We start from the raw sequence: 19,865 nt of genomic DNA, 5'->3' as shown, positions 1-19,865 counted from the left end.
TCTCCCAGTGTCAAACGTCTGTCACTGAATAACATCTGTAATGATTGCATTTTTTCTGAATCACAAATCTTTTTAGCTAATATACAGCCTCAGAGTTAAACATTAAAATTGCTTATATGGAACCAACATCAATGCTAATTAAAAGTTGTCTTACATAGACTGTCATTTTGTATTTTTATTTTAGTTTCTCCAAGCGATATAACAGAAGAGGGATACAGAGGACTGAACTGCTGTATTTTACACCATTAATATCTTCTGGAGCAGAAACTGAGCAGAGTCACCAGCACCTACAGCTGTATTGGCACGGACTCATCTTTTCTCATGATGGAGGAAGACATTGAAGACGGTAATGAGGACGACGAACAGGACGGTGATGAGGACAACGAACAGGACGGTGATGAGGACAACGAACAGGACGGTGATGAATTCATTGTCATGTTCAAGAAACCAGTTCGAGAATATTTGAGCTTTGTCACACGGTGAGTTATCCTGCTGGAAGTAGCCATCAGAAGATTGGTACACTGTTGTCATAAAGGCATGGACATGGTCAGCACAACCCGGTATCACGGCAAGACATGAACATGTGACGATTTACCATGATGGGAGATGTGAAGCTGTCACGATTTCGTCCCTTCAAAGGTGACAATTACACAGTATTGTTAACGTGGCCCAACCAGTGGAGATATACCCGGAAATGCCAAGCAAATGCTACCCCGACGGTCGGTTGTTATTATTATCAATATTAATATAATAATGATTTAATTTGTAATAGTCACACTCAATTTCGCCAATTTTCTTGTTGCCCCAGCTGGTCGGCACCTCTTTTATCAGAAACAAAGGCTACATTCATTTATTAAATCGATGTGTGTGGATGTGGAATTAACGAACGTGACGTTGCGCGATTGCGTTACCAGGCAACAGCTTCGGTTCATGCTAATTTATAAACTCTTCAACTCGAACCGTAGTTATATTTTTAAAACATTTTAGAAAGCCTCACAAAATACTTTAATGTACATTTTAATTTAAATGTGAAGGAATGTGTGTATAACAAAATACATCCGTCAAAAACAATACCGGAAACAGACGTAGGCAAGATCCTCAGCTCGGTGATTCATGGTTTAGCCGCAATGCACGTTGGGAAATGGTGTTTATGCGATGTGAAATCCGAAAACATTTAAAAAAAATAAAATAATACTTTATTCCGAGTTTGCTTGCTTTTTTCTTTGGAGCTAATCACATAACGGCATTGTAATACACGGTTCGGCTGCATTACATATTACATATCTGCCATAGTTATCTATTTATAGAACCCTGATGAGAAGACTTCTATACAAACAGGAAGAACTGCCGCCAAAACTGAAAAAGTGACGTGGATCATAAATATATCAGCCATTTAACAACATCTTAGATTTATTTTCACACAATACATCTCCTGCAATATCAACAGTAATTCGGCTGACTTTTATATTTGATCCAATTGGTAGATAGGCAATATTTACACCATAACGGTGCACAGCTGATAGACGGGCACCTAGTGGTTAAAGCGCGTTATTTAATTTTATTATTATTATTAACTAACAGAATAAGAGACCTGACAGGTGATGGTCAGACGTTGACCTGGCTGCACAGTCACAGAGGCTGGCTGTGTCAACTGTTCACACTTCACACCTGTACAAATACAAAAAAAAGTTATATGACAGATTATCCTGTTAAACAGGAGTATAATAAGTGTTGACTCACTTCCACCTGCCAGCAGCAGCAGCAGCAGAGAGAACATGATGATGATGACTCTCATTTAATTTAATTTCAAACCTTTATTTATACAAGTGTATCCCATTGAGATCATTGATCTCTTTTTCAAGGGAGACCTGCTCAAGTAGGTTCCACATGAAACATAAAAACATAAACAGAACAACAAAAGGACATCATACAGCATCATTTACATAACTATCCACATAAACAGGTACCAATAGCTTCCGATTGAGTAGCATCCAACCGAGCTTTAAAAACATTTAGTGGCACCAGATTGCTCAGTTTCCATTTAATTTGCAGACTATTCCAAGACAGAGGAGCTGCGCATCTAAAAGCTGTCTTCCCTAAGACAGTCCTAGCAGTTGGCACATTTAATAAAACCACAGCATTCGATCTCAGGCAGTAGCCACTTACAATTTTCCGTGAGATCAGGGAGCAGATATAAGATGGAAGTTTCCCTAACATGGCTTTGTATATAAAAATGTACCAGTGACTGAGCCTCCGTACAGTTAATGAAAGCAAACCAGCCCTTGCATACAGGGTACAGTGATGGGTTAATGCTTTACAGTTTGTCACAAATCTCAGTGCACTGTTATACGCAGCATCTAACTTGAATTGGCAGGTGCATTCATATAAATCAAATCACCATAGTCCAGCACAGGTCAAAAGGTCACAGTGACTAGCCTTTTGCTGGCCTCAAGCGAGAAACAGGACTTGTTCCTGTAGAAGAAACCTAACCCTCAGCTTTTTAAGCAGGTTATTGACATGAAGTTTAGAAATGTGAGACAATCATCAAGCCAGATACCAAGGACTCTGTGAAGACGTGAGCTCCTGATCCCCTTTAATCTCCACTGACAGTCTCTTGTGAAGGCCTTATAACTGTATCACAATGGATATTACTGAGTTTGCATAGAACCAAACGTGTTCACGTGTGAATGTGAACATTAATAGAATATCACCTCCCATCTTCAGAGCAATCTGACTATTATAACATTAGCGTTAAGAAAGCTTAATTAAATATCTGCCACAACATAAGTAACTGGATCAAAGTAACAGTACAGTCCGCGGCATCACATCATAATGTATCATATATTTCCTTATCTGAGTCAGCTGAGCCGTATCTGGCCGTGCAACACTTACAGTGTCACATACTGTATGCAGAAGTATTATTTTAAGCAACACATTACGAAACACTCGAGTCAAATGTAATTAAAGTCAGATCGTGTCTTAGAGGGGGCATATCATAAACCTGTCAATGTACGCATTCAAACCCTTTTTCTTGTACCAGCTGTATTCACCTTGCAGGTGCAGCTATGTGGCTTTTATCCTGGATAAAGTGTTTGAGTCATGGATGTTTAAAGTTTAACGTCTTCATATTTGTCTAATTATATAGTTGACTTTTCATTCAGGAAGTATGACGCGCTGCGCTGTCAGTACTTTTCTCCATGTTTGTGATTGGTTGAATGCTCCAAATACTACCCCTTTCATGTGAACGCGCACCTAACTAGATAGGGCACGGCTGGCTTGAGCGGTCCACTTGATAACCCGTGTCGTAGTGCCGTTTAGCGAGAGGGCGTATGTTTTGGATTAGGCCAACCGGCTAACTCAAACATATCCAGGTTAGGTTGAACCAGTTTCGTGGTATACCTCCCAGGTCTTGTCCTGACTGAGCAGAGGCACCTGTAGCCTTGGCTACTGTGCTCTCAGTGTTTTGTCTCCCTGTTCCTGCCTATTGGCGTCAGCTGATAGAGGTGTTGGTTTTATCTTGTTATGCACAATGTTGATTCTTCTCTCAGAACTAGCTAAATATGGGTCTGGGGTAGAGATCTTCAGAATTGGTTTGGCATCTTTTGTGTCAATTCGTGGCACACAACATGTCTTGTGAATAAACCATCAGTTTGCCATCAAAGTTCCTGCTCTCCTCGTGTCTCTCTGACTCCTGTTTCCATTGCTTCAGAAGTTTCCATCGCATATGAGAGATTTTTACATGTTTGTAAATGATTTTGGTTTCAATGTGTGTGTTTCACATGGGTGAACAGTATATTTATATGTTATGGAATGAAATACAATGTCAGATTAAGGGAAAGTTAGGGGAGTGCATGTTAATGTGTCTTGAGGTGGTGTGTTCCAAAAGTGTTTGGGTTTGTCTGCCGTGTGTGGGCTGCGTTCCATTTCAAATTGCCGCCTGTACAATGTATGCACCAGTCTGTGATATGCCGATGTGAAGGCCCGCCCCTCCATACATGCCGATCACACAGACTGCGTCTGCCTCTCGCCCTCATCTTGTGGAGGGAGCCTCATCTGATGCACAAATGCGGCGCAATTGAGCGCGCCACAGTTTCTGCTGCGAGGCTCCACTAGCTGTAATCGGCTTGGTGTGTCCAGGGTTTACACACCACCCCCCCGTCGACGCTCGCGAGGGCCTCATCACATCACAGCCCTGCCGATGTGATATAATGTATAGGACCTTTTTCCTCATGGGTGTCATTCACAACAGACCAATCATGACAGTTTTAGAGAATGAGTTTGTATGGATACATGTTAAGTATTATTATTTGATGACGCCCTTAGTCTGTGTACTACGGTAGCAGTCGCACTGTTATTCTGTTCTTGTATGAAGGTACGTCCTAATGTGACGTCACTACGTTGACTGTTGTCAGTCTGTGAATAAACTTACCGGAGACATCCTGAAGAGAATACTGAGTCTGATTTACTTATTGTTCATACGCGATTCATGTGCACCCAAGCTTAACAGGTTATGGGCCCAGGCAGAGTTGGACACAAACCGACTTGGAGATAAGTGAGTTAGATTATCGGAAGAAGTGTTACGCGACGTATTACGCGTTAGCCAATTAAGCTAACAAGCTAGCTTAGCAAGTGAAGTATATTAGCAAGCTAGTAGCCCTCGCGGTAAAGTTGGCGCGCAAAAATGGCAAGCAGAGCAACAGGTCTCCTGGCACCGCAGCTCTTATTCAAAGGATGTGAAGATAAGTATGACCTTTGGGAAACAAGATTCCTAGGCTGCTTACATACTCTGAGGCTACAAGAGACTATCTTACATGAGCCCACCGGTGCTGATCAAGAACAGCTAGATGCAGATAGAAGGAAGAATGCTGATTGCTATGCTGAGCTAATAAGGCTGATAGATGATAAGAGCCTGTCGCTAATAAGACATGAGGCCGCAGATGACGGCAGGAAGGCTCTGAAAATACTGAAAGAACATTATTCAGGGAAAAGCAAGCCGAGGATAATAAACTTATACACGTCGTTAACGAGGCTGCACATGGCAGACAACGAGAGTGTTACCGACTACATGATAAGGGCAGAGAACGTGATTACAGCCCTGAGAGATGCAGGCGAGACCATGAGTGATGGACTGACCATAGCCATGATACTAAATGGGTTACCAGACTCCTTCAAGCCATTCGCCGTCCATGTAACACAGAACGAAGATAACGTTACGTTCACAGACTTTAGAAGAAGATTAAGGGTCTATGAAGAGTCGGAGAAAATGAACACAGCAGAATCCACAGATAATGTGATGAAAACATGTGCAAGGCAAGGCCGAGGCACCAAGACGCACGCTAGCAACAGAAGAGATGAAGATGCCAATGTGACGTGCTACAAGTGTGGAATAAAAGGACACATATCAAGAAAATGTTTTCGAAAAGTGTGGTGCGGTTACTGCAAAAGGAATACACACGATGAATCACTCTGTAAGAAAAAGGGGGGAGAAGATGGTGCCAGAAAAGTCGCAGAGGAACAGAATGGCGACCAAGACCATCTCTTCAAGGCCAAGCACACAAAGAGCGGGAAACCACCAGACAACGTGAAGATGAAAGGCATCATGGTGGACGCAGGAGCGACATCCCACATCGTGAACGACATCGGAAAGTTTAAAAGCTTCGACGATTCATTCCAGCCCGAGTCTCATTCAGTGGAGTTAGCTGACGGGACCAAGTGCAATGGAACAGCACAGAGAAGAGGAACGGCGGTGATATGTCTATTAGACGACGCCGGACGACAACACAGAGCACAGCTACGGGATGCACTGTACATGCCCTCATACCCACATGACATCTTTTCGGTGGCAAGAGCAACAAACGGAGGGGCGACAATCACCTTCAAGAAAGGGGACAGTCACATGGTTACCAAAGACGGCAGCAGGTTTGACATCCATGAAAGTGTAAATTTGTATTACTTACCAACTGTTGAGGGGAATGTTGACCAATGTAAAGGGTGTCACGACATGCAAACTTGGCATGAAATTTTGGGTCATTGCAATTACGAAGATGTACAAAATTTACAAGGTGTAGTGAAAGGCATGGAGATAAGAGGAAGTGCAGTCAAACCAGCTCAGTTGTGTGAAGTGTGTACACAGGGCAAGTTCACCCAAACGAGAAATAGGGAGCCAGACAAAAAGGCTAAGATGCCCTTAGAACTAGTCCACACAGACTTAGCCGGTCCCATGTCAACACCAAGCATAGAAGGGCACAGATATACACAGTCTTTTACAGACGACTACTCTGGTACTATTTTTGTGTATTTTCTAAGGTCCAAGAGTGATACAGTGCAGGCCACAGAAAGGTTCTTAGCAGACATAGCACCTTACGGAGAAGTTAAGTGTATCCGTTCAGATAACGGCACTGAGTTTACAAGCCGAGACTTCCAGGCACTGTTAACCAAAAATAGGATTAGACACGAGACGTCTGCACCCTATTCACCCCACCAAAATGGTACAGCAGAGAGAGGTTGGCGAACTCTCTATGATATGGGCAGATGCTTACTGATAGAAAGCAAGTTACCAAATAAACTATGGAACTACGCCATACAGACAGCAGCTTATGTAAGGAACAGGTGTTACAGTAGGCGCACAAAGAAAACGCCATACGAGCTGTTCACAGGCAAAGAACCAAATATATCCAAACTTCAGAAATTTGGGTCAGTGTGTTTTGCTTACAAACAAGAGAAGGGAAAGCTCGACCCTAGGTGTGAGCAAGGTGTTTTCATAGGCTATGATAAAAATAGCCCAGCTTACCTGGTGTATTATCCAGACACAGAGAGGGTCCAAAAGCAGATTGGTAAAATTCACAACAAAGGGGGATAAAGAAAAGGAAACACAAACACCAGAGTCATACAATGAATATGGTGATAGTGATGTACATCCCAGGGTCAAGGACAGCGATGAAAATGTTGTTGATGAATGTGATGTGGGAAATGTGCCAGGTCAAGATACTCAAAGTGGTGCTTCTGGGACTTTACCTGAACAGACTGAACGTACACAGCCGGGTAAAGTCACCGAGACTCCAAACAGAAAAAACCCACCCAGAACCAGGAGGAGACCAGCTCACCTACAGGAGTTTGAGACTGACGATACGGAGGACAAACTGCAAACATGCATGGATTTTTGTTACAGAGCAGTATGCGACATTCCTCAAACCTTCCAGGACGCCATAGCGTCACCCAAATCAAGGCAGTGGAAAAATGCCATGAACGAGGAGATGAGATCACTGGAGGAGAACGAGACCTTCAACCTCACCCAATTGCCACCAGGCAAACGGGCAGTGGGGGGTAGATGGGTCTACGCACTCAAGAGTGACATTGATGGGTCAGACAAGTACAAGGCGCGATTTGTAGCTAAAGGCTACAGTCAGAAACCAGGAATCGACTATGATGAGACATTCTCACCCACAGCTGATATGACAAGTGTAAGAGTACTCATGCAAAAGGCAGCACAGGAGAACTTAATCTTACACCAAATGGATGTTAAAACAGCCTATTTACATGCACCCATTGATTGTGAAATATATATGACACAACCAGAAGGTTATGAGAAACAGTCAAAAACAGGTGAAGAGTTAGTATGCAAGTTGCACAAATCTCTCTATGGTTTAAAGCAGTCAGGCAGAAACTGGAATGCTATGTTACATACATGTTTGACTGAAAATGGTTTTGTACAAAACCCCGCTGATCACTGTGTGTATACAAGAGAAAAGCACAGCGAAAAGGTAATCCTAATAATATGGGTTGACGATCTCATTATAGCAGCCAGCAACGAGGGTGTATTGGAAAGTGTAAAGGGGATGCTCACTGAAAGGTTCAAAATGAAAAACCTGGGAAAGTTGAAATATTTCTTAGGTATAGATTTTGAGCAAACAGAAGGTCAAGTCAAAATGTCTCAAAAGAGATATGTGAGCAAAATACTGGAGAGATTTGAAATGCAGGATTGCAAGTCCAGAGACACACCATGTGAGCCAAAACTAGAATACACAGCAGACGCTGAAAACATTAAAGAGCCAAGAAAGTACAGGGAGGCAGTAGGAAGTTTAATCTACTTGTCCACATGCACTCGACCAGATATATGTTTTGTGGTCAGTAAACTATCTCAGCACTTTGCTGAACCAACTGAAGAGCACTGGAACACAGTAAAACATGTGTTCAGATACCTTAAAGGTACAGCAGAACAGGGGTTATGCTTTAAGAGAAATGACACAGATAGACTAGGTCTGAGAGTGTACAGTGATGCTGACTGGGCATCAGACGTAACAGACAGACGTAGTACATCAGGATATTGTGCCAGTCTCAGTGAAGGAAGCTCCTTGATCTCATGGAAGGCAAGGAAACAACCTACGGTTGCACTATCTACCTGCGAGGCAGAGTACATGGCCTTAGCATCAGCCATACAGGAATACATCTACTTAGAACAATTACTCAGAGGTATAGACAAATACAAATATGCACAAACAAAGGTGTACGAAGACAACCAAGGTACTATAGCACTAGCCAGAAACCCAGTAAACAGGCAAAGGTGCAAGCACATTGATATTAAGTACCATTTCATAAGGGAGACTGTAAATAGTGGAAAGGTAATTTTGGAATACGGTCCTACTGAGCAAATGATCGCTGATGTGATGACAAAACCAGCCACCAAAATAAAGCTAAAGAGGTTTGCTCAGGATATGTTTGGCACCTAGAAGGGCAAAGAGTTAACATAGTTAAGGTAAAAGAAAAAGAAGCCTTATTTTGTTTTGTTCTCAGGTAACCCAGTAAGCTAAGAGCGAGTGGGGGTGTTAAGTATTATTATTTGATGACGCCCTTAGTCTGTGTACTACGGTAGCAGTCACACTGTTATTCTGTTCTTGTATGAAGGTACGTCCTAATGTGACGTCACTACGTTGACTGTTGTCAGTCTGTGAATAAACTTACCGGAGACATCCTGAAGAGAATACCGAGTCTGATTTACTTATTGTTCATACGCGATTCATGTGCACCCAAGCTTAACAATACACTTAAAACATATATTTGTATTTGTCTTGGCTTCAGCTCACTGATAACATAAGAACACAAATAGGCACAACACTTACATAGATGTTTTTTTTATATGTATTTTATTACTCCAAAGTAGAAAAAAAAAGTCAGCCATATTTAACTGGGAAAGTTTTCCTTTGGCTCCCAGGAATTTTTCCACTTCGCCCCACTGTAAAACAGAAACACAGCAAAAAGTATTACTTTTTGGAATATGTAGTTCTACAGTATGTTGACAATGCTATTTCAAATGAGAAGATACACTAAGTCACTCAAAAATATCATGATGAAAGTGCAGTATAATGTATATATTTATATATAACACGTACATCATATATAATACAAGGTACATTTTTTATTTCAAAGTCAATGTTTCATTTGACCAATTCTTTGAATTTGCTGTCTTATCAATGCCCAAACATACAGCACTAAACTTAGACAACTGCCTGCAAGACTGCACACAGAAATAATACTACTTACTACTACTAACTATACTTATAGTATAATTGTTAAGAACAAATGTAACAAGTCAGTAATTACAAAAGCGATCAAATACCATCCAGCCTCACATATCAATCATTTAACCTTTAGTGATATTGATCAAGGATAAACTCTATTGTATATTTTATTTTAATTTCTATTTCAATGTAGGCTACTTCCCTGCTTATGTGTTACAATCAGACAGCGTTTCTAGGGCGTGATGTCTGAATGACAAAGGGCAGAGAACTTGGATGTCTTACTTTATGACGCAAACGTCTGATAGAGCCATTGATTACATGGCTCCCCACCCCCATGTGATCAACTAAATTGAATTTACTGCTGAGGAACCCAAAATGTTTAAGTTAGTGATCTCAGGGTTGATGAAGTTGGTTGGTAAGACTACTTTGTGGCCCCTGTTCTGCCAGACCCATCAGCTACACTGAAGGAAACTTCAGATTAGATACATACCATCCAGAGCAAGACTGCCACTGCACCAACACCTCGGTATGGCCCTGAGTAAAGAAACATAGATTTTAGGTAAACTTCATTTTTTTCAAATGTCATACATGTAAATACAAAAAGTCCAGTGAAATCAAAGGATAATTTGAAATAATAGTAGGTAAGATTAACTCAAACATATGAAGGACTGTAACATATTCAATAGCATTTTCCCCATCAGTTTAATATTTTGGAATACTATTATTATTTAAAAAATATTTTTACTGCCAAGAATAGGAATTCACCTACAAAGGATTACAAGAAAAAATGTAATATACAAATAAATGGCTGGACATGATGCATTAATGCGACATGAATTATTACACAAGTACCTCAACCTTAAATTAATAATAAATTATTGTTACTGTAATTTCAATATTTACATTAGCAGTCATGCTTAAGACTGAAACACTCCTTTAAAACAAAGTATACGAAAATCCAATAAGATAAGACTTGGTTCCACGGAAACATTATTGTCATTGTTTATTTATTTTAAAATATTTTCTAAACAAGCCTCCCTGATTCGTTCCCTCAGTAGTTTTTTGGAGGGGAAAGTGTCTGACCCTTGATGAATGGGACATTCTGCAAGGAATTAAAAGATGGTAATAAGTTGAAGTTCAGCAATAACCTCCTAAACATTGCCTAACATCACATTGTGCTCAATTAAACTGTTCAAAATGGCACTGAGACTTTTGATACTGCAAAGTCTTAAACAAAACAAAAGGTGGCGTATTCTAATTGTACCGATGATTGTTTTCTCTCTCTTTAACTAATTCAATGTGCAAAATCAAACACAGTTTCAGTCGATGTAAATAAGATAATTACTAATTAACCCGCACATACCATTAATTGCCACTTTATTCCTCGTTGGTCTTCTTTTCTGTGAGGAAGACACTGAGGAGAGAGCAGGAGTCAGGCCGGAGGAGAGAGCAGGAGTCAGCCCGGAGGAGAGAGCAGGAGTCAGGCCGGAGGAGAGAGCAGGAGTCAGCCCGGAGGAGAGAGCAGGAGTCAGCCCGGAGGAGAGAGCAGGAGTCAGGCCGGAGGAGAGAGCAGGAGTCAGGCCGGAGGAGAGAGCAGGAGTCAGCCCGGAGGAGAGAGAGCAGGAGTCAGCCCGGAGGAGAGAGCAGGAGTCAGGCCGGAGGACACAGGAGTGAGGAAGAGAGTGAACTCAGTGTCAGTCTCGGTGGTAAGAGGTACAGACAAGTCTGATCCTGGGTCTGCGGCCATTTCTGCCTGTGTGGTTGAAGGGCCCTCAGGTTCAACTGCCAAAGTCACTATTGAGAAGAAAAAAAAGTAGACGCATGGTGAATAAATGACCAAGTATAATCCGCCATATACATTTATAATCTGAGTAATTACAGCTAAAAATGAAACAGCGGAACATCAGTGATTATGTGCTACAATGGCGTTTGTTAGCAACCAGGAAATGACACCAGTAAGGACAAACAGATGAGAATGCTGCGTGGGGTCTGGGTGCCGTGTTGGCGGGACGTTGGGGGGCTCGCTGCTCCGCCCTTTGAGGCTCGAGGAGCAGACAGTGTGAGCTGGATTACTGGTGTTGTTTCCTGGTTGCTGCGTGGGGTCTGCGAGACAGCGAGGAACTCAGCCTGAGCGCACACACACACACACACACACTCACAGCCAGGCTGTGAGTGTGAGTGCGTGTGTGTGTGAGGAGATCCACGGAGCCTCGGCTGAGAAAAGATAAGGCTGAGTGAGTGTGTGTGTGTGAGCCGGTACGTCACTATGCCCGTTACGTCACTATACTCAGGAAGAAAACAATGGAAAAAGAGAAATCTCCAACGAGGCGTTCTGGGGCAGCATAGACAGATATTTTCTGTGTTAGAGTTTTACTCGCTACAGGGTGTACTTTGAGGGTTTGTGACTCTGCAGACCATTTACATGCAGGAAAAGCTTCATAACACACAAGGGGACGGGTAATAACCGGAAAAGCATGACATGGGCCCTTTAACTGACAAAACAAGACATAACGACATATTTTTACTACTTGGTAAACAGTGATTCACATTTTTTTACATTTAAAACCAGATAACTGAGCAACTAATTTACAAAAAATGTTAACAGATAAATTGCTGAAATATAGCATGCAGATTTGTATACTTTACCATTAATAAGGCTTTCGTAAATCCTCTTTATGGTAACAAGTGCATTGTTACCATCTTCTGTCTCGATTTGCCATGGACAGATGCAATCGGCCGCAAAACCATTTGTGCCTCTCTTGGCAAGAAGGAGGATGGGACGTCGATCTAACATTTTCCATTTGTGGAGCTGGAACACAATGGACACAAAAAAACAAGAAATATTATGTACACAACAGCTCTAAACATTTTTACACGCCTAAAGCCATTATAACTCCATTTATTTTTGCATAAGTGAAAAATGCACTGATGTGATACGTGTGCACATTGAGGAAGGCACCCCACAATTAACCAGGTGTGATTTTAGACCCCTTTTAGGGGAGCCCCTAAAAAAGAACTGTAAAAAAAAAAAGAAGTTTATCGAGCTCGGGTTCACTTTGAGTTTTTTTTACATGGGCATGGTTATTTTTATATGGGTTAGGGATGCCAGCGATTATTTTATTTTATATATTCGTTACAGTCTCCATAATCCAAAAATATTTTTAAAATTCGATTTTATTTATATATATTTTTATTATTATTTATGTTTTTCTTTTTTTTCCTGGCTTAGTTTCAATTCGGCAACGAATAATCGATTAATATTCGCCAGGGCTGTCCGATTTTTATCATGGTCAGTTTCTGGCATCCCTAATATGGGTCCATTTAACTCTCACATTCAGATATCTGAATAAGCTACATTTAGCTTTGAAACATGTCAGCAAGCTATAACCTATATCATTTCAGGTTCAAAGTTCTGCATTAACAGCACTTCAGATGTAAAGCTGGTGTTACAGGGGAATTTTGAAATGACTGGTCGAACAGGGCTCAAAGTCAGAGACTCTGGTAGGGCAGGTCACTCAACAGAAACTGCTCTCCTTGCTGTCTCTGACAAACTGCACACTGCTAAAGCAGCCTCCCTCTCCTCTGTCATCATCCTTCTGGACCTGTCTGCTGCATTCGACACGGTGAACCATCGGATCCTCCTTCGCACTGTCCAAGAACTTGGAGTTTCAGGCACTGCACTTTCCCTCCTCACCTCATACCTCAACGACCGCACCTACAGGGTTACTTGGAGAGGGTCCGAGTCCGACCCTTGTCAATTAACTACAGGGGTCCCTCAGGGCTCGGTTCTTGGTCCCCTCCTTTTCTCCCTGTACACAAACTCGCTCGGGTCTGTCATTAGCCCGCATGGTTTTTCATACCACTGCTACGCTGACGACACCCAACTAATTCTGTCCTTTCCCCGCTCAGAGACCCAGGTCGTCGCACGCATCTCTGCTTGCCTAGCAGACATCTCTCGGTGGATGTCTGCTCATCACCTCAAGCTCAACCTTGACAAGACTGAACTGCTCTTCCTTCCGGGAAAAGATTGTCCCACTCTTGACCTAACAATCAACATCGGCACCTCTGTTGTTTCCCCGACTCAGACTGCAAGGAATCTGGGTGTGGTCCTAGATAACAAACTGTCCTTCACTGCAAACATCGCTGCTACAACCCGCTGCTGCAGATACACGCTTTACAACATCAGGAGGATACGTCCCCAGCTGACCCAGACATCAGCGCAGATTCTGGTCCAGGCTCTCGTCATCTCACGCCTAGACTACTGCAACTCCCTCCTGGCTGGTCTACCTGCATGTGCCATCCGACCTCTGCAGCTCATCCAGAATGCAGCGGCTCGTCTGGTCTTCAACCTTCCCAAATTCTCCCACACCACACCGCTCCTCCGCTCCCTTCACTGGCTTCCAGTAACTGCTAGAATCCACTTCAAGACACTGGTACTTGCGTACCATGCTGCGAATGGATCTGGCCCTTCCTACATCCAGGACATGGTTAAACCGTACACCCCAGCACGTGCACTCCGCTCTGCATCAGCAAAACAGCTCGCTGCACCCGCACTGCGAGGGGGACCCAAGTTCCCGTCAGCAAAAACACGTGGGTTTGCTATCCTGGCTCCAAAATGGTGGAATGAGCTCCCCATTGAAATCAGGACAGCAGATAGCTTACATATCTTCCGACGCAAACTGAAAACTCATCTCTTTAGACTCCACTTCGAGCGATAGAATTACTAACAAAGCACTTATATACTAATAAAGGGCTGGCTTTCTAAATGCCAGTTGAGTAGCACTTGAAATGTTTGGCTCTATGAAACCTGATGTACTTATATGATTCTGTTTTCTTAAAGGTTGTATCTTCCTGGTCGAATGCACTTATTGTAAGTCGCTTTGGATAAAAGCGTCAGCTAAATGCAATGTAATGTAATGTAATGTAATGTAAAAGCTTAATTAAAGTGCTTTTAAGGGCCTCTTTATTAATACTAACTCTTTCCAGGTCTTGATTGTCTTTCAAGCACTATATTAATATGGGCTGGTTTTGATTCTGTGACATTCTTGGTTTTACCATTTATTCAAAAATGTATATGATATTTCATTTATTTTACTTTTGGAAAGCATAGTCACATAATTATGTGTTTTCCATACCATGAAGTTCCAAAATAAAATATAAAACACCAAAATGCAGGTTTTTTTGTAAGATATAATTAGAATTTTTTTTACATTGAAGCTCTGATTCTAGGAATTACCACTGGCCTGAACTATGTTACTTCTGGTTAAGAAATAATGTTTTACTAAAACTGGGTGCCTGCAAGTACAAACACTATCTAACATCAGTTTGAAAAAATGTGTTATGCCTTTACAGATTTAAATACAACGGTGACAACAATTTTGCTAAAACACATTACATGAAGTGCAGTAATCGTGCACTAGTCTGTACTTCTCACATAAACTTAATTAAGAAATTAGGATTATTTTTAAAAAGTAAATGAGGGCGACTGTTGGAAAGTATAAATCAATTAAGTAATTTAACAATTTGTATAAAAAGATTAAGATCAGGGATTATTTACACACTTTTTTATGATAACTGACATCTGCAAGAGAAAAAAGCTTACCAGTAAATGTTTCGAGTCATACACTTTGTTGACACTGTGGTTTTTCTTTTGCGTGGCCTTCCACTCCTGTGCAACCTTTTCTTTTTGCTTGGAGAGTTTCTCTTTGTAGGGTTGGATGGCACCACATTGTTTGCATTTTTTACTTGCTACTCCTATGCTTTGCCTGCATGTCTGGCACACTTTTTGAGTAGGCATCTGTAACAGAAACACATATAATGTCAGGGAATACAAAAAATAAGAATACTATACTACAAATGTTTACAGGATTCATGTATTTTATTATATCGTGAAAAATCGTGTTAAAACAATGAACTCGTGTTTTTTGATCTTTTAGATAGGATGAACAAGAGTAAGGAAAACAATGTTATACAGAGTCAGTCACATGTTTAAAGTGACTGTTATGGACAACCCTAATCTGTCAATATCTGGTTGATCCAAAAGTTGATGCTCCATCATCACAGAAAATAATACTAAAATCATCATTACCAGGGGTGTATTGCTAATTCTATAAGTTCTGCATGTGTGCACGCGCAGTTGTGGCTCGTTTTGAAGCTTATGTAACTACTGTCAATTAACAGTCCAGCCAGAATCAACAAAGAATGGTCATTTATTAAGTCTGCATTATTGAATAAATGTGTGATTCTTACAGTAAATGCTGGACACAGCCTCGTGATAGTTAAGTGATCAGGCAAACATAGTAATCTTAGTCACTGTACTAGACGACAAAATAAAACAACATATTACATATCCTAAAATGAATATACTTTTGATATCTGACTACTCACGTTTATTAGCTTGTCTGGGAAATAAATGGATGTTGTCTTGTTGCAGTGACGAGTCCAAAACCCCGGTGAGTTAGCATTTTACCACTTCCGGTTCCCTCGCCTCAGAGCCAATGAGATTTCTCCATAGGATTTGGGAAAATAGCTCGAAATAAAGTCTGTGGTCGACACAAATTTAAGAGACGGAACACATTTTGTTCTACGACAGACAGCCGTGATTTTTGAAGAGTGTACGTGTCTGAAAAACGATGGTTGTTAACAGAAGTTGTCGAGGACGTTGTACGTCATTACGCCGCCTCCCGTTGATTTAAAACGCGCCCGTGGATCGTAAAGGTATACAGGCTGACGCACCCGTTGATTGAAAACGCTGCTCTGGGTCGTATTAATGGGTCGGAAAACAAGGAAAACAATTGACCTATTTGGTCGTATTAGTTGGAGGACTTGTTGGTAAATACACAGCTGAGAGCTGCCGTTTCATTCAGACTGTTTAAAAAACGGTAACAACGGACTCTTTTTCTTAGCGGATGCATGTCAATTTAAATCGATACATTCAACTATGTTTTAAATCAATACATACAACTATTTTTTAAATCAATAAAAACATTTTCTAAATCCATAAAAGCATTTAAATTAATATTGGGAGTCATGTCTTTACTTTGTTGAGAATGTGGCCATGTAATAAGCGTGATAATTTGCAGCGACTTGTTCCTTATGGGGAAAATAACACCCGTCATGTGTGTGTAGAGGTGTGTGTGGTTAAAACACTTTCATGAAGTGAAGGAGGTTTTCCTTCTATAAAACAGCTGTGGGCAGCAGTGAGTGTCACGGACATGAATTCATAGATCAAGGCAGACTGGAGCACACACTCTCAGTAGGCGACACGCCCGTTCTAAGCCGTGTCCCTCACTCCTCACATCCCAAGCTGCATCCCCACAAAGTGTATTATGTTGTTACATCGTTTCAGATGTTATGTTTCAGTTGTGCTCTGTCTATGTTCAGTGATGCAAACTTGTCCCCTTTCGGCGAAATTCGCCGTTCTGAATCCAAAATAGGTTGTTTGTGTGATTCATGTAGATCTGCAATACAAATATTTTTGGGGTATGGGGGGGTCTGGGACCCGGAGTAATCTGCAGCCGTGAGCTGTTATGTGCCATCATGACACACATGGTGTTCTTTTTTTATATATTATAATGAAGTGCGAGCTGTGTGCTCGAGTCTTCCTGCCTGTCGGCTCTGCTCATGGATGTATAATAAGGCTCTGCTGCTCCGAGATGATGGTCTAGCTTCAGCAGCTACATTACCTACGGGTGCGTTCGTTAATATTAACTGCGCGTCCGGAGTCACTGTGGCACAGACTGGACTGCTGGTGAACAGCTGTTAGAACGGGCCGTTCAGGTGTTCAGAGCAGAGCTCCCTGTCGGAGCGGCAGAGCGTGATGTGAACTGAAAAGTTTTTCTGTGGCAATATTATTTAAGGAATCGTTGAGCTAGCTTGCTAGCATATATTGTCACTATCTGCTAACGTTAGCTTTAGCCTTCTATTTCTAATAGTTTTTTTCATAGGCTATAAACAGGTGGTATAAGTATATATATATTGTACTTGAGTAAAAGTAGAAGTACTCAGATCTTGTACTTGAGTAAAAGTAGAAGTACTCAGGTCTTGCACTTGAGTAAAAGTAGAAGTACTCAGATCTTGTCCTTGAGTAAAAGTAGAAGTACCAGAGTGTAGGAACACTCTGTTCCAGTAAAAGTCCTGCATTCAAAATGTTCCTCAGGTAAAAGTAGAAAAGTATTATCATCAAAATATAGTGAAAGTAGCTACAGTAAAAGTAGTAATTGTGCAGATTGTTCCATTTCAGAATAATAGAAAATACATTTTCAAAATGCTCAACAGTGCTGCCAAAATTATAAACTGACTGCTACACAATTTAAAATAAATGCTTTTATATATTTCTATTAGATGTGACTCTTTGGCGTTTCTGCTGCTTTAGTTGTTCTGACTGCTAAAATCCTCTGTTATTCCTCATTTTAAAGCCGATATTCCGCGGGGTGGGGGAGCCGGGGGCTCGGATCCTTGTCACCTTTTTCATACCTGATGGGTTTGCATCCCTGTATGTTAAAAAGCCTCATTCACCTTAATTCATGTAATAAAAACATCTCAGGTCAGTAACACTCAAAGCTAAATGTGCAATACCATGTTCAGCTATGTTACTATGTATGATGTTATTGCTGTTACATCAGAAGATGTACATATTGGAATGATTTCTTAACTTACAGTAGGCTATTTTGTACAATGTGTGTTGGAAGGATTTATTAAATTACTATGAATATTGTCATTGTTGAAGGCTTTTAGAGAAGGATGAACTATAAGCCTGAATTACATAACATGTTATACCTAAAAACATAAAAGCCACAATAAATAAATCACAATTATTCTAGTTATTTTTACCTCCCGTATTGCTTTCAACCCACCAGCTTTTATGGTGTTGTTACGTTACTAACTGTAAGCTCGTCACATACAGTCTATGGTCACTCAGAGTAACCTACAGTTAATTTAGCTACTCACTAAACTTACAATTCATTTAACTTATTTTCTTCCAAAAGTTAATTATCCAAAGCCTCTGTACACCCCCTTCTATTTACATGTAATGGTTTGTTCCTGCCTCCAAACGCGGTGCAGCACCTCCAGCACTTTCTAGCAGAGAGTGAGAGCATGTGAGGAGCAGGGATGCTAGTACTTATGTGTGTAGTATACCATGTTTCAACGGCTTACAAAGTCAGGCTTTCAAAAGAGAAAAGAAAGGAGAGAAAGACAAGAGAGAGGGACTAATGGGGGACAGTATGTCACCCAGTTTTTGAAGTATTATTTGAATTATTTGAAGTATTAAAGTAACGTGTTATGGCAGGAAAGTTAAATCTGGTATATTCATTTTAATGTCACTTTATATATATTCATGTGTGTTAAATTTGAAGGGACAAAGTATATTTTTCCTCCCCAATATATTGAGGTGAAGTCTTTGTGTTTAGAAAGGGATGTGAGCAGGGGACATCCTTGTTTGGGGATAGCTCCAAAACTCTGGAATGTTTCCCTCATAAAAGAAGAGGGTGCGTTACACATGCTTAGGGCAAATGTGTGTGTTTTCATTGCAGTAAATATATGTGCTGCGTGATTACTGTTCAACTATACCTCTGTTTTTATTCTTTCATGTGTGGGTACTAAATGGCTACAAACATTGTGGAGAAATTAGCTTAAACATGTTTTATTACTCTATATGAAATGGAAGCAGATTTTATGACAGGGACGAGAGAGCTGGGGGAGGGGACATTCTTCTTAAGATTTTCAGCATGTCAATTATCAGGGAAATCTACTTGTTTTAAATAGATGTGTGTGGTTGATTACTTTGTATTAATAATAAAAGTATGTGTAAAGGAAGCTGGAAATATGCAATGTGAAACCTTTTATTTGAAGTAAGGATGTGAACAATAGCTCAAATGGCTGGAAAGGCTGCAGGACAAATGAGTGTGTTCTCTATATTGGGCCTGTGTGAAGTTTGACTATTTGAAAAGCATCTCTAATACTGCTTAAGAGCATAGGTAATGTGTTCCTCGTTATTATTGATATGAAGGTAATTTACATGTATTACGTATATTTTGCCAACTATAACAACTATATCTTAAAACATATTTTTAACTTGTGTGTGGTAACCTGAGGGGGGGAAGATGGCCACAGAGACAAAGAGCCATAAAGGGGATGTGTGTATGCTGGCTGCAAGATGTGAAATAAGATAAGGAAACTTGTTGTTTAGAGCAGGTTCGTTCCAGACACCAAAAGGTATCTGGTTTTCGTCAAACTGAAAGAGACTTTTTGTTTCCGGGTTTCTTCTGCTGTGACGCGCTGATTGGGTACGACAGGCCATGTGTTGGTCTCTCCCAATGAGATGACCTCTGGGGGAAGTATTCACACACC

At 41.0% G+C, this 19,865-nt stretch overlaps 1 protein-coding gene across 1 annotated transcript; it reads right to left on the bottom strand.

Annotated features, from left to right (window-relative positions):
* Positions 1-10,741: 10,741 nt before the first annotated feature.
* LOC307015303 (uncharacterized protein) lies at positions 10,742-15,934 on the bottom strand. The gene is made up of 4 exons (XM_079643818.1): positions 15,903-15,934; positions 15,118-15,312; positions 12,162-12,324; positions 10,742-11,309 (listed from the first exon to the last, which is right to left on the bottom strand). The coding sequence occupies exons 2-4, from the start codon at positions 15,310-15,312 to the stop codon at positions 11,116-11,118; spliced, it is 552 nt and encodes a 183-aa protein (XP_079499944.1). The 5' UTR covers positions 15,903-15,934; the 3' UTR covers positions 10,742-11,115.
* Between the last annotated feature and the right edge of the window lie 3,931 nt (positions 15,935-19,865).

This window comes from Notothenia rossii (assembly GCF_949606895.1).
Source record: "Notothenia rossii genome assembly, chromosome: 8".
Classification (NCBI taxonomy): Eukaryota; Metazoa; Chordata; class Actinopteri; order Perciformes; family Nototheniidae; genus Notothenia; species Notothenia rossii.
This window is presented reverse-complemented; position numbering and strand designations above follow the sequence as displayed.

Excerpts from the sequence above, each read along its gene's own strand:
- LOC307015303 (XM_079643818.1), bottom strand. The coding sequence starts at position 15,312 with ATGCCTACTCAAAAAGTGTGCCAGACATGCAGGCAAAGCATAGGAGTA. Across the intron at positions 12,325-15,117 it reads ATGACTCGAAACATTTACTG|CTCCACAAATGGAAAATGTT; the intron begins GTAAGCTTTTTT and ends ATTGTGTTCCAG. Across the intron at positions 11,310-12,161 it reads TTACGAAAGCCTTATTAATG|TGACTTTGGCAGTTGAACCT; the intron begins GTAAAGTATACA and ends TCTTCTCAATAG.